The sequence below is a fragment of the Muscardinus avellanarius genome (assembly GCF_963383645.1).
Source record: "Muscardinus avellanarius genome assembly, chromosome: 18".
NCBI lineage: Eukaryota > Metazoa > Chordata > Mammalia > Rodentia > Gliridae > Muscardinus > Muscardinus avellanarius.
In genome coordinates this window covers 23,601,790-23,616,588 of record NC_137804.1, presented here as the reverse complement: position 1 = coordinate 23,616,588, position 14,799 = coordinate 23,601,790, and the positions used below count along the sequence as shown (strand labels likewise).

Below are 14,799 nucleotides of genomic sequence, written 5' to 3'. Positions count from 1 at the left end.
GTATTCTATTTAAATACTTCCCGCCGGGCATGGTGGTGCACACTTGTAATCCCCGCGCTTGGGAGGCTGAGACAGGAGCAGGTTCGAAGCCAGCCTCAGCTAGTGAGGCTTTCAGCAACTTAGTGAGACCCTGTTTCCGAATAAAATATAAAAAATGGATCTGGGAGTATAACCCAGAGGTAGAAAGCCTCTGGGTTCCACCCCCAGTACCACCAAAATAAATAAATAAATAAATAAATAAATACTTCCTAATTCTTTCCTTTATATGATACACATGTATTTCATAATAAAATGGCAGAGTAAAATAGTTTCCAAAGCATTTCTTTTAATGTCTTATTTTAATTTTTCTAAATAAGATTTATTACATAAGCTCAATATCTTTGACTACTGAGAACATATCAACCCTTTCTTAATAAAACCACTCAAAAATCTAAAACAATGGTTCTGAAATTTTTAGAGACTTTTCTCAATTTCCCCTTAAACTGTGAATGAGTTCTGGATATGTTTTTAGTTATTAAACTGTAGTATTATCTGCCTTTGTACTGGATGTACTTAGTGTAACATCTGGCCAGAAAACCATGCCAGATTATAAAGGGTTATGATAATGCACTGGTTCTCAATCAAGGAAGATTTATGTCCCAGGGGTACTTAAAACATCAGAGGCAGTTCTGGTTTTCAGTGAGGTATCTAGTATCTGATTGGTAAAGGCCAGGGCTACTCCTAAACATCCCACAAGAAAAAGGACAGCCCTTCACAACCAGGAATTACCCTGTCTGAAATTTAAATAGGAATGTGGCTAAGAAATCCTGTCACAGTGTTAATAGAATTGAAGAGGACAATTACTCTTGGGGAAGAAGATGCTTTGCATTGTTCAGCAAAATAATACATTTCTGAACCTGTTTCCTTGCTTGGAAAACAAGTGCCTAAAAAGATCTGTTATGCCTTTAAATTTTTATATTCTATTTACAAAAGTCAACTGGATGTTTGAGCTAAGAGTAATTTAGTAAGAAGGTAAAAAGGCACTGGATATTATAGTTAAGTCTGTTTTTTTTTTTTTTTTGTGGTACTGGGTTCCTGGAAGCCCTTCTAACTCTGGGCTACACTCCCAGACCTATTTTTTTTATGGTTTTTTATTTAGAAACAGGGTCCCTTAACCAGCGAGGCTGGCTCCAAACCAGCGCGATCCTCCTGTCTCCGCCTCCCAAGCGCAGGGATTACCACACCCAGCTAGTTAAATCTGGTTTGTTCTTAGGTCTTACAAATTGTCTGCTTGCTTAACTGAGATAGTAAACATGAAATTCATCTTATCTCAGTGTGATAGCTTACAGAAGATACCATGTCCTAGTCTTTAGCCAGCAGGTGGTGCTCCAAGCTAACAAAGTAAGGAAAGTACCCAACTTTAACAAAATTGGAACAGTAGGGATGTTTAAATTCCTATTGTGTTTCTATACTACATATAACATCCATAATCAATAAGAGAACCTTGACCCGGCATAATCCCCGCGCTTGGGAGGGCAGAGAGGAGGATCACACAGGTTCAAAGTCAGCTGCACTGGCTTAAGAGACCCTGTTTCCAAATAAAATATAAAATAGGTCTGGGAGTGTAGCCCAGAGGTAGAAGGGCTTCCAGGAACCCCAGTACCACCAAACAAACAAACAAACAAACAAACAAAAAATAAGAGAACCTTTAGTTACTTTTAAACTATGACCAAAAATACTATACACTTTTTCTCAGGATAAGCAAAAAAATTTAATATTAAAGTATAAAGTTGGGTATTAATAGCACACAATAATATTGAAAGTAAATTATATTAAATATAAGACAATCACTTTTTTGTTTGCGGGTCTGGGGATGAAACCCAGGGGCATTTGACCTCCAAGATACACCACCTGCCCTATTTTTTATTCTTTATTTTGAAACCGGGTCTCACTGAGTTGCAGAGGGCCTCACTAAGTAGCTGAGGCTGTCCGTGAACTGAACCGCGATCTTCCAGTCTCAGCCTCCCGAATGCTGGGATTACAAGCATGCGCCACCGTGCCTGGCTAAGAAAATCATTTTTTATTATACCTTCAAGTGAGTTGGTGAGGCTTGAAATGAGAAACATGTTAATAAATAAGGGTAAGCTTAGAAACCATCATATAGATAATTCTCATCACTGCTACTTACAGTAATATATCCTGTTATATTCAAAGATAAAGCCAAAAATATCATTATTAAGTTTCCTGGGATGTCAGCTCCTTAGGCAGCATTATTTAGTTCAATTATTACATCTATATAATAATCAAATTGAGATCTATTTATATTAGCCAGGACAAATTTATTTATTAATTTATTATCATCAAAGTTATATCCAGAGCAATGAGAAGAAATTTATTGAGAGAAAGATTAAAATTAAGAGGAAATTGTTCAGAATAAAAACTAAGCAAATCCAAGAGTGGATCCTTGGGTTAGGGTTGTCGTAAGTAATAAGAAACCCTGGCAAAGCTAAGCAAGAAAGCGAAAATTTAAGAAAGCTAAAATACACATTAGGCCGGGCGTGGTGGCACACACTTGTAATCCCTGCTCTTGGGAGGTAGAGACAGGAGGATACTACAGATTCGAAGCTAGCCTCACTGGCTTAAGAGACCCAGTTTCCAAATAAAAATATAAAAATAAGTCTGGGAGTATAGCCTGGAGGTAGAAGGGTTTCCAGGACCCCCAGTACCACCAAATAAATAAATAAAATAAAATACACATTAGACACAAGAAAAGGCTGATTGACTACAGGTTATAAAAATGTCTAAACTCTAAGAATATAAACATAGAAATCTAGAACAAAATGGCTAATTTTCTAAGTATATGTGTATCTTTACAAAATAATCTTAAGAGAGGAAACACTATGATGCCTGGGGACTGGTTTCATTATTCTTTTAAAGAAACGTGTGTGTGTGTGTGTGTGTGTGTGTGTGTGTGTGTGTGTGAGAGAGAGAGAGAGAGAGATAGTGCGCGCACGCAGCACTACCCCTTCCCAAAGACAGTAGTAATTAAAATACTTGAATATACTTGAAATCTGTCAGGCATGGTGGCACACAACTGTAATGGCAGTACTTAACAGACAGGACTGCAGGTTAAAAACTAGCTCCCAATGTTTTAGCAAGAACATTTCAAAATGGCAGTTCATCTCAAGGAATTAATAACATACCAAGACACCTGGCACAAGGAAATCTGGTATTGTTTCAATACGACAAAGTATCATCCATAATAAATTCAATAAAATAAGATACAATCTTTAACATCATATAATAAATTTATTTTGGAATAATGACAAACTATTAAAGATGTAGGTTGTAAAATAGTATGTTGTGTGGCACAACTTTTGTAGAATATTCACCCATCCATATGCAATAGAAAAATACAAATAATATGGAAGGACATACATATATTAAAACTGAACAGTAGTAATAGGTGTTGAGATTGAGATAGAGCTGTATTTTCTTACAGTGATTATTTTCGATTATTTTCAAGTAAGTAAATATGATTTTATAATGAGAAAAATGCAATCATAATTTTTCTCACTTTACTTCTTAATGGAAAGAAAAAAATTGTTAATACGCATTACTTACAATAACTCAGTGATTAATAATTACCAACAGCTAACTACATATTATAAAAATCATTACAAATAAGTTATTTACAAAAAAATCATAAAATTTTGCCGTAACATAATATAAATTGTGAATTGATTTTCCTCCCTTTACTTCTAAAACAGAATGCTTGTATAAATAATGCACACGTTTGTGATTTGATGATTGGCCAATGTGTTCACGAGAGCTGTACTTTGTGGCAGTGGCAAACCAATTGGTTTGCATTTACAAAAACGCATATAAAGCACATCAAAAGAGTATGTACAAAATGCACATTTTATTAAAGATGTGGTTACTGAGTGAGAGCCTAAGAGCGAGAGATCCCTGAATTAAAACTTCTATAATTCTTGGGGGCAACTTCTCTACTGCTGCCAGGAGGTTCAGGCAAGTTTTATTTTCTTTCCTATTTATTTATTTATTTATTTATTTGGTGGTACTGGGGATTGAACTCAGGGGCATTCCACCTTCGAGCCACACTTCCAGCCCTTTTTATTGATACAGGGTCTCCCTAAGTGGCGGGGTCTGGCCGCGGACCCGCGATCCTTCTAGGCACCTGACTACAAGCGCCACTTCACTAGGCTCAGGCGATTTTCTTTGGGCTTTGACGCCGCCCCGCAAAGGGGCCGACGTCAGGGGTCGCCATTAGCCTCTGGCGGCTCAAGGAAACACCGCCAGGGGTCTCCTGCTCTGGACTCTCTCCGCGGGCGGCCCGCCGCCTCGGCGGGGGGGGGGGCACAGGTCGGCCCCTAGCCCGCGCAAACCCAGAGGCCCCCGGAGGCGTGGCCGCCGCCTTCGCCCTCCCTCCCCACGTGCGCCGCCCGCCCGCGTCGCGGCCCGCCGACGCCACCTCGCGGAAGCCGCCGCGCCTCCACCCAGAAAGCGCGGGAAGCGGCGCCGCGGGTGGGGGCGGGGCGGCGGGGCCCGAGCCCAAGCCTCGGCCGACCCTGTCGGGCGGCCCGGGCCTGGGCGGCGCGGCCTGGAGGGCGGCGGACGCGGGAGCCGCTCGAAGCCTCGCACGTGGCGGGGGCGGGGAGGAAGCCCGGGCCACCCTCCCTCCGCGCGGTAGGCCGCGACGCCTTCGAGGGGCGCCCGAGCAGGACCCCGCGCCCGGCCCTGCCACCCCGCCCCGGCCCAGCTTCCCCGCCCTCGAAGACCCCTCCGGCCCGGCCGCGCCCGCCGCTCACCATGATGGCGGCGCGACGGCCTGCGGGTTCGCTGTCCACCGGCAGGCCCAGGGAGCAGAGGCGGAGGCCTGAGGAGACGCCGCGGCGGCGGCCGCTGCGGAGCGGAGGCGAGTGGCCTGGCGGACGGGCGCGGGCACACTGGGGCGGGGCGGCCGGGCGGCGGGAGGTGACTCGGCGCCAGGGGGGAGCACGTGACCACGGCGTCAGCCAATGAGCAACGGCGCCCGCGCCCCCCACAGGGGGGGACCCGCGCTGGACGAGGCAGCCCGACCGGGGCGCGAAGGGGGTCCGCGCGGGACGCGGCCGGGCACCCCGGCAGGTGCAGTAGTCGGTGCGGTCGTCGTATGGACGGACTGACCGACCTGTGGACTCGCCTCACCTCAAAAATGATTTTGGGGTCTCTTTGAAATAAGCATGCGTGGTGAAATATATGTTCACGTAGAAAAAAAAAATTAATGTGATTAGGCCGGAGTTTCAAAATGGCGTCTCGACCGCCCAGCTTTTGCCGGAACGCGATTAGCTTCGCCGCTTGACTAAAATTATTAAAATGCCCCCAGAAATAGCAAATAGGAGCAATATATGTTCACGTTTAAAAAAAAAAAACCCAAATTAATGTGATTAGGCCGGAGTTTCAAAATGGCGTCTCGACCGCCCAGCGTTTGCCGGAACGCGATTAGCTTCGTCGCTTGACTAAAATTATTAAAATGCCTTCAAAAATAGCAAATAGGAGCAATCTCTCTGAAAACAGGGAGAGAGGTGTCGATAGGCCAGACTTTTGGACACTTTTCTGTCACGTGTTGAGGTGGATGGGGTTGGATAGAAGGAAATGCCAGACGGGTCAGTTAGTATGGCTTTCCTGACTTTCGGTCTCTCAGGAAAGTTACCGAGCGCCGAAAATGACCAGGTATCCCAGATACGGGTGAACATATAAACAGAACATTTTTTCCTTAAGGTGTTTAAATTGCAATTGGGAGAGTTTTTCTTCTGTGTTTTACAGTAAGAAGGTAGTCCTGTCTTAGAGAATTCTAGAACATTCTAGGTTGGAAAAATAGGGCCAACATCAAGGGTGCAGTTGACAGAGACAATCTCACAACTTTGGGAACCAGTCCAGCCTTTTACCCACAGGCTTAACGTTAACTGCCATGACCTTTTATCCTTAAACTTCTTTTATATACTGATGAAAAGCACTAAAATGTTCTTTTTGAGCTGAGAAATGCGAAAACTTTCATTAGCAACACCTAGTAACGCTGTATAAAATAATACCTAGACTTATTTAATGTGGTCTTAAGGAAAATCCCAAGGTGCCAAAAATTAAGCCAAAAACCAGAGCAGTGACAAATTAATTCTTCTCTTATTTGGATATGAGGACTTGGTTTTAGGTTGGCCAAACTACTGGTTTGCCTAGAACTTTCCTGGTTTTAATCCTGAAAAATACCAACAGCCCAAACAAATGAGGATTGGAGGCCATCCTCAGTGTGAGTAAATGGTTGTTAATCTGGTAATTCCAAGCCTTAATGTATAGCAGCAGGAGGGAAAGGCAAGTGCAGAAAAGTAGTGCAGAGTGGGGGCTGGCACTCAGTACCCAGCAAAAAGGAAATGCCCTGAAAGGCATCAGCCTCCCAGAAAAGGCTGACCAGGGAAAATGGAGATCTGAAAACAACCATGGACAGGCTGACAAGGAAACTTAGAGGAGAAGAAGAGCTGCTTTTATTAGATTTTGAAACTTTAGACCTGCATTTCATAAGAGTTTGGCATTTAAATTTATAGTAATGCCAGGTGTGGTGGTGCACGTCTGTGTAATCACAGTACTTGGGAGAATGAGAAAGGAGGATCCACAGCTTTAAGGCCTGTGTCAGCAATTTAGTGAGACTCTTTCAAAATAAAAAATAAAATAGGACTGGGGGTATAGCTCAGAGGTAGCATGCCCATGGGTTCAATCCCCTGTACAAAAATAAAATAAATTTACAGCACTTATGTGTTATTGGAATCTCAAAGCAAAGAAATTGACCACCCTACCCACTCCTGTCTTCCCTCTTCCCCCTAAAATGATCCTAGACATGTTGCTTCTGGTCTAGCAGAAGCAACTGTAAAACCAACTTGGATAGCTGGGCGTGGTGGCACATACTTGCAATCCTAGTACTTGGGAAGCTGAGACAGGAGGATGGCAAGTTGTCCACCAGCTTCAGCTACTTAGGCCCTTTGCAGCTTAGTGAGACCCTGTTTCAAAATAAAGAATACAAAATAGGCCTGAGGGTGTACATCTGAGGTAGAATGCCCCTGAGTTCAACCTCCAGTTTTGCAAAAAAAAAAAAAAAAAGGTAAATAAATAAATAAATAAAACCAACTTGGAGGGATATTCTACAACCTAGGCTATATGATAAGAAAAGGATACTTTAAAGATAAGCTCACAGCAAAATAAAATTACAAAATACCATTTACCATGAATGAGAGTGGCATTCAACAAAGGTTAAAATGTCAAAAATTACAGAAGGCCAGGTACAGTGGTCTCTATAGTTCAGTACTTGGGAGGCTGCGACAGGAGGATCGCAGGTTTGAGAACAGCCTCAGCAACCTAGTGAGACCCTGTTTCAAAACAAAATATTAAAAAGGGCTAAGAGTGTAGCTAGGAGGTAGAACGGTCCTGGGTTCAAACCCCAGGACCACCACATACACACAAAAAATTACAGAAGCATCTTCTTTTAGGTTGTATGTATGTGTGTTTTCTTTTTCTTGCAATTTGTTTAAAGTAAGACATTTTACAGAGTGATTATTTTATTATGTTAACCTCTAAACTTAAAATAGAAAGTGAATAAACATCTTTCCTCTTGAATAATGCAAAGGCCTCGGGATGTTTTAACTCAGCAATATGCTCCCCATCACTTTATATTTTCCCCTATTTTGCTTTTATCCTGTTTTCCTCCTGTAAATTAGGTATCATGTTTTTAGGCTCACCCACACTTTGCTTATCATTTATTTGCATGTCTCAGCTATTCTTCCTGGATTTTCCCCCTTGTGCCTGTAGAAAATTGTTCAGAACTTCCTTGAGTGATGGGAGGATATGGTAAACTCTTGGGTTTTTTTTTTTTTCTGATTTAAAAAAAAAATTTGTCCGTGTTTCTTCAAGATAATTCTACCGGTTATATAATTCTAGGTTTACAGAGTGTTTCCCCCCCTCAGAATACTGAGCATATTATTCTGTTATCTTGTGTTTTCTATTGCTACTGAGAAATCTGTTGTCAGTCTAATTGTGGGTTAGGATCTATTTTTCTTTGGTGTTTTGAAATTTCACAATGGTGTTGACTAGATGTGGAGTTTAAAAAAAATTCTAAAGTTTTATGGCTCTCTGGATTTGTGTATTAACTTTTGTGTGTGTGTGTGTGTGATGGGGGGGGGGTGGAACCCAGAGGCTTTCTACCTCCGGGCTACACTCCCAGACCTATTTTATACTTATTTGGAAACAGGGTCTCACTGAGTTGCTGAGAGCCTCACTAAGTAGCTAAGGCTGGCTTTGAACCTGTACGATCCTCCTGTCTCAGCCTCTCAAGCGCGGGGATTACAAGCGTGTGCCACCACGCCCGGCTCTGTGTATTAACTTTTAACAATTTAAAAAAGTTTTACTCATTTTTTGTCAAGCATTTAGCTGATTAAGGAATCTACCTGTTTTTTTTTCTCATTTTATATCCCCAAAGTGATTCTTATGGTTATTTTTATTTAGATCATGAAAATTTTAAAGTTGGCTATGTTTTCTTAAAAATCTAGTGAAATTTTTTGCTTCATAGAAGAAAAACAACTGTTAAGATCATAATCATAACTATTTCAGTGTGTTCAGATTAGTAGCAGCCATGTATGGTGATGCACATATAATATTATATTATAAAATACAAATAAACCCAGTGCTTGGGAGGCTGAGATAGGAGGATCACAGGTTTCAGGACAACCTCAACAACTTAGGCTGTCAGTAACTTAGCAAGACCTTGTTTCCAGATAAAAAAAATGAAATAGGGCTTGGGGTGTAGCTTGGAAGTAAATGTCATGGCTTCAATCCTCAGTACCACAAAAAGAAAAAGGAAAAAAAAGATTAATAGCATAATTCACTTGAATCAGAAATCTCTATGTTTCTTCCTTATCCTCCAGGGACTGATTAGCAGAGTAAGAAAAAAGGCTGGTGTTTTTAAATATCTCTGTCCATGTTTTAAATATCTCTGTCCAGGATTGGATAGTAGGCTTACATTGATATAGGCACTCTGAAATGGAGAGGTTCGGGGGAAGGAGATGGGAGATGGCTCAAGGGCAGTACAGGCCTTATTGGAATAAAACCTGAAGAGGGGGGTCTCCAGCAAAAGATTCTATAGGTTTATATAGGCTGCTTAAGGAGAGATTCTACAAGGAGTGGGAGTGGTAAGTAGTTATCAAGGGTGGTTGTTAGTCAGGGGTAAGTAGGACCATGGGATTTCCCATAAGCAGAGGGGTGTGATAAGCAGTGGGGCAAGTCTGATGCAAGACAGTGGGGACATTTCGGGAAGCAGAGGGAAGGGTGGACTGAGCAAGACTTGAACATTTCTGGGCCAAATGAAGTCACTTTAGCCAGGTGTGGTGATGCACGCTTGTAATCCCAGCATTTGGGAGCCTGAGACCAGAGGATTGCTGTTTGCAGACAGCCTCAGCTACTTAGTGAGGCCCTTTGCAACTCAGACCCTGTTTCAAAGTAAAGAATAAGAGCCAGGCGTGGTGGTGCACGCTTTAATCCCTGCTCTTGTGAGGCAGAAACAGGAGGATGGCGCCAGGTTCAAAGCCTGCTTAAGAGGCCCTGTTTCCAAATAAAAATGTAAAATAGGTCTGGGAGTGTAGCCCGGAGTTAGAAGGGTTTCCAGGAACCCCAGTACCACCAAAGGAAAAAAAAAGAATAAAAAATTGGCCAAGGGGTGTAGCTCGAAGGTTGACTGCCTCTTGGTTCTATCCCCAGACCTGGGGGAAAAAAAAAAAAAAAAAAAAAATATATATATATATATATATATATATATATATATATATATATGGAGTCACTTTTGTTTGAGGCCCTAACAGGAACTTCATTTGTTTGCAAACCATTTTCATTATATTTTATGTATCTGCCCTGAATCTTGAAACTATTATCTATTTTTTATTTATTTTTTAATTTATTTTGGTGGTACTGGGGTTCCTGGAAGCCCTTCTACCTCCGGGCTACACTCCCAGACCTATCCTTTTATATTTTTATTTGGAAACAGGGTTTCTTAAGCCAGCAAGGCTGGCTTTGAACCTGCGCGATCCTCCTGTCTCTGCCTCCCAAGCACGAGGATTACAAGCGTGCATCACCACGTCCGGCTATCTCTCTATTTTTAAAAATTGACTTAGTATGCCAGGCACAGTGGTACACACTTATAATCCTAGTGCCAGGGAGGTTGTGACAGAAGGATCACAGGTTTGAGGCCAGCATGAGGTAACTTAGTAAAACCCTGTTTCAAAATAAAAAATAAAATATGGATGAGAGTTGCTTGAAGGTAGAATGCCCCTGGGTTCAATCTCCAATAACCTGCCACATACACAAATTAACTTATTGTTTTCTTAAGTGATAATATCTATGACATCGGATTCATTGTGTTACTTTTTTAGCAAGGCACCTTAAAATAAATATGGAAGTATTAAAATTTAAAACAACGTTTGTGCATGCATCACTTCAAATTATGCTCTCTCAAGGCAACAGGTAACATACTTTTGGGAAACTGGATTATTGAGGAACTCATGAACTAGTTTTAAAAATACAAAGTTAGGGCCAAGAGACTAAGAGGTAGTGTGTCAAATTGTTCTGCATAATAAATAAGAGTAATTGAATTTCAAGGAGAAAACTTAAACAAGTTCTAGAAAGGGAAATCTTGGAATTTGGAAAAAAGAAATGGCCTTGCAAAGTCACAAAAAGTTGGTGCCTACAGTAAAAGGTGCTGCTCTAGACCTTAAAAATTCATATGTCCTTACTTTACTCCCGACCAACTAAACTAGCTTTGAGTAAGACCCAGACATCAATATTTTATTTTTAGAATTGTGTCTCTGCTGGTGAGGATGGGAGTTATAAGAGTACTTAGACACCGTTGGTGGGATTGTATATTACATCAACACTATGGAAATCAGTTTGACAGTTCCTCAAAACACTAGAAATGAGCTGGGCACATGCCTGTAATCCGAGTACTTAAGAGGCTGAGAGAGGAGGATTGCAGGTTTGTGGTCAGCCTCAGCAATTTAGGCTCTCAGCAACTTAACAAGACCGTATTTCTAAATAAACAATAAAATAAGGCTAGGGGTATAGCCAGGAGATAGAAGGCCCCTGGGTTCCACTCCTAGTAACACACACACACACACACACACACACACACACCACCACCACCACCACCACCACCAACAACAACAACAACAACAACAAGACTAGAAATAGAACCACCATATGGCCAACTTATACCACTCCTAGGTATTAATAAAAAAATTAAATTCAGTATATTATAGCAATATGTACACAGCCATGTGTTACGACCAGATATAGAATAGATTGTCCCTTGAAGAGCACAGGGTTGGTACAGTAAAGTCATGAGGGTTGTAGTCTCATCTGTGATGGATTTATCTGAGTGGAATCCTAGGCTTGTAGAGTATGGCTGGAGAAAGTGGGTTCCTGGGAGTCACCCTTATGGATTGTGCTTGTGTCTTTGAATCCTCTTGCTTGTTGGTGCTCTCTACTTCTGGCCTCCATGATGTGAGAGCAGAGCCCATGCATGCACATACATGTGTGTTCCTCCTTTCCTCTCTCCCCTGCCTGCCAGCATTCCCTGAGCTCCAAAGACCCAGCCTGACATAGACTAAACTCCCAAGATCTCCAAAATAACTGTAAGCAAATAAATCTTCCTTTCTCTAAATTGTGTGATCAGGCCTTTTGGATTATATCAGTGAGAATGTTGACTGAGACACCATATTTATAGTGTAAATGACATAATTTAGCTATTGTGATTTATACAATGTGTTATGGAACTAGCCTAGGTGTTTGTCAACAGATGAATGGATAAAGAAAATATGGTATATATGCACAATAGAGTTTTATTCCTCCATAAAGAATGGAATTATATCATTTGCAGGACGTAAATGGAGAGCATGATGTTAGGCAAAAGAAGCAAGACTCAGAAAGTCAAGGGTCATATGTTTTCTCTTATATCTAAAAGCCAAAGAAAAAATAAAAGGAAAGAAGGGGGGAAGGCTCATGGAAGGAGGACCACTAGAATAGAGAAAGGGGGCCAGTGGAAGGGATTTGATTTGGGGAGGGAAAGGGAATGTACCATGAGATGAAATCGAACAAATTCTGTATATGCCTGTAGAAATATCTATCAGTGAATACCACTGTTATATATAATAATAGTACAGTAATAATAAAAATGTGAAGAAGAAGAAAGGGATGTATCTCTGATTATTCTAATATGCAGCCAAGTTTGAAAGTTGGTTTTTATTTTTTGGTGGTACTGGGGTTCCTGGAAACCCTTCTACCTCCGGGCTACACTCCCAGACCTATTTTATATTTTTAAATTTGGAAACAGGGTCTCTTAAGCCAGCGAGGCTGGCTTCGAACCTGCGTGATCCTCCTATCTCCACCTCCCAAGCACAGGGATTATAAGCATGTTGCTTTCAAACTTTCCTAAGGTTCCACGACTTCCACAAAAGCCTTATGACTCTAAGAGGAGTCAAGGAGAGGACCTTCTCTCTCCTCTTTTACAACATGGTATAGACAAATACTGCATGCTGGGCAGCAAGATGATCCACAAATTAAGTAACTAGGAGGAATAGAAGCTTAGAGCCAAAATTAAGCTGGGAAAGCATAAATCATCCTCTTAGAATTTCCAAAGAAAGAGGTACCATTTGCATTGCATGTGGGCTGGAGTTTGATCCAGTTCCACTTAAATCTCAGGGTATGACAGCTCATGCCATACTCACAGAGTACGCATACTCATAGAGCTGCCTGTCCTCTGAGCAAAGTTGCTTAAGGGCTGCCTGTTCACCTTTAACTTTAGTACCCATGTAATAGTTTATTCATTAAATGAATAAAAACTTAATCTCCTAAGTAAGTTGCCTGCATTTGGGAGTTGGTCTAACCTAAACTGACCTAATGTTCATCCTTGCCTCATAAGACACGTCCAATCAGGTAACTCTGAGAATGATTGTCTTGTGAAAAGTAACTAACAATAATGGCAGTAGACACTGATACTGGTATGGTACTTACCGTGTGCCAGGAATTATTGTAGGCATTTTACTTCTCTTAGTCCATCTAATCCTTGGCGTTAATACGTCCTCATTTTACAGAGAAGAAAACAGAGGCAAACAGATTTTAAATAACTTCCCCAAGCTCACACAGTTGGTAAGCATCAGTGCTGCCATTTTAACCCAGTCTGGATTGAAAGTATTTCTCAACCACTATGATATATTAGTAAACTGCATGGAGGAAGAAAAGACTAATGTCACAGGACAAAGTTATGGATTAATTCCCTGGTTTCCATGACAGTAGCCAAATAAAAAGGGAAGTTGTGAAGTCTTTTCTCTTAAAAGAAAAAGTTTATTTTAGCCATTTTTGGTATATCTACATTAATAGGGTTAAGATCAGGACATCAGGCATTCCATCAAAATGACGCAAAGCCCCAAATCTAAATCCAAACTAACTACTATGATCTGAATGTTTGTGTTTCTTCACACCCATTCAGATGTTGAAATCTTAGCCCCTAAAGTAATGGTGTTAAGAGGTGGGGTTGTGGGGGATGATTAGGTCAGAGGACAGACTTTATGACCAGGACTACTATCCTTATAAAGATGCCCAAGAGAGCTGTTATTTCTTCTACCACATGATGATATAGCAAAAAATTGGCAACCTGTAGCCTAGAAAAGGGCCCTTACTGAAACCTGCCCATTCTGTCACTCATTACTTTGGACTCCTCACTCTCCAGGGCTATGAAACACATGTCTATTGTTTATGAGTCACTCAGCTTATGGTGTTTGTCTTATAGCAGCCCAAAAAGACAAAGAGAGAAAATTGGTCCGGGGAATGGGGTGTTTCTGTAATAAATACCTGATAATGTAGAAGCAGCTTTAGAACTGGGTAAGGGGTAGGAGCTAGAAGGGTCCAAGTGCTTTGTTGTGAATGAACCTGACTATGAAGGGTGACTGGTGAGGGCTCAGTGGAGAGGAGGAATGCTGTAGAGAAGGCCTTGATCTTTGAAAATATCCAGGTGTTTGTCAATAAAATATTGGTAGAGATAAGCAGAGTAAAGGCTTTAGTAAATCTCAGATAGAAATGAGGAGCTTGTTATTGGAGACATGAAGAAAAGTCAATCCTTATTATAAAGTGCCCATGAACTTGGATGAATGATGTTCATGATTTAGTATTTTCTGGAGTGTGATTTTTGTCATAGCAGTCTGAACAGATTGAAACACTATCTTATTTTGTATAGCTGTTGTAGAATATCTGAGACTGGCTAATTCATGAAGAACAGGTTTATTTCTTATAGTTTGGGATGCTGGGAAGTCTATACTATGATGTTGTCAGGGCACGGTGGCACATAAGTCCAGCTACTTGGGAAGCTGAGGCAGGAAGATCTCAAGTTTGAGGCTAACCCCAGCAACTTATTGAGATCTGGTCTCAAAATAAACATTTTAAAAGAGGCGAGAGATGTAGCTCAATGGTAAAGTGTTGTGTTGCATGTGTGAGGCCCTGGGTTCAATCCCTAGTACCAAAACAATAACAAAAAAGAAGCTGCCATGCGTCATCCTATGGTAGAAGACAGAAAGGCAAGAGGAGGCAATCAGAAGGGAGAGAGGGTGAGAAAGAAGAAACAGAGGAAGGTGCCAACTCCTGCTTTCATGGGACTCACCCCTCAACATCTAACATGCGGCTGTAACAACGACAGTATTTCACTAACCCCTTAAAGACTTAAACTCCTCTTAAAGGTCCTACTCT

General features: G+C 41.4%; 1 protein-coding gene across 1 annotated transcript in view; it reads right to left on the bottom strand.

Annotated features, from left to right (window-relative positions):
- The window catches only part of DAZL (deleted in azoospermia like), a gene marked incomplete at both ends in the record, with an annotated part of 53,214 nt that overhangs the window by 14,556 nt on the left and 23,859 nt on the right, over positions 1-14,799 (bottom strand). The window contains one exon of the mRNA XM_080715367.1: positions 4,386-5,170. Coding sequence (XP_080571493.1) covers positions 4,386-5,170 — 785 coding nt within the window. The remainder of the gene's footprint in view (positions 1-4,385; positions 5,171-14,799) is intronic.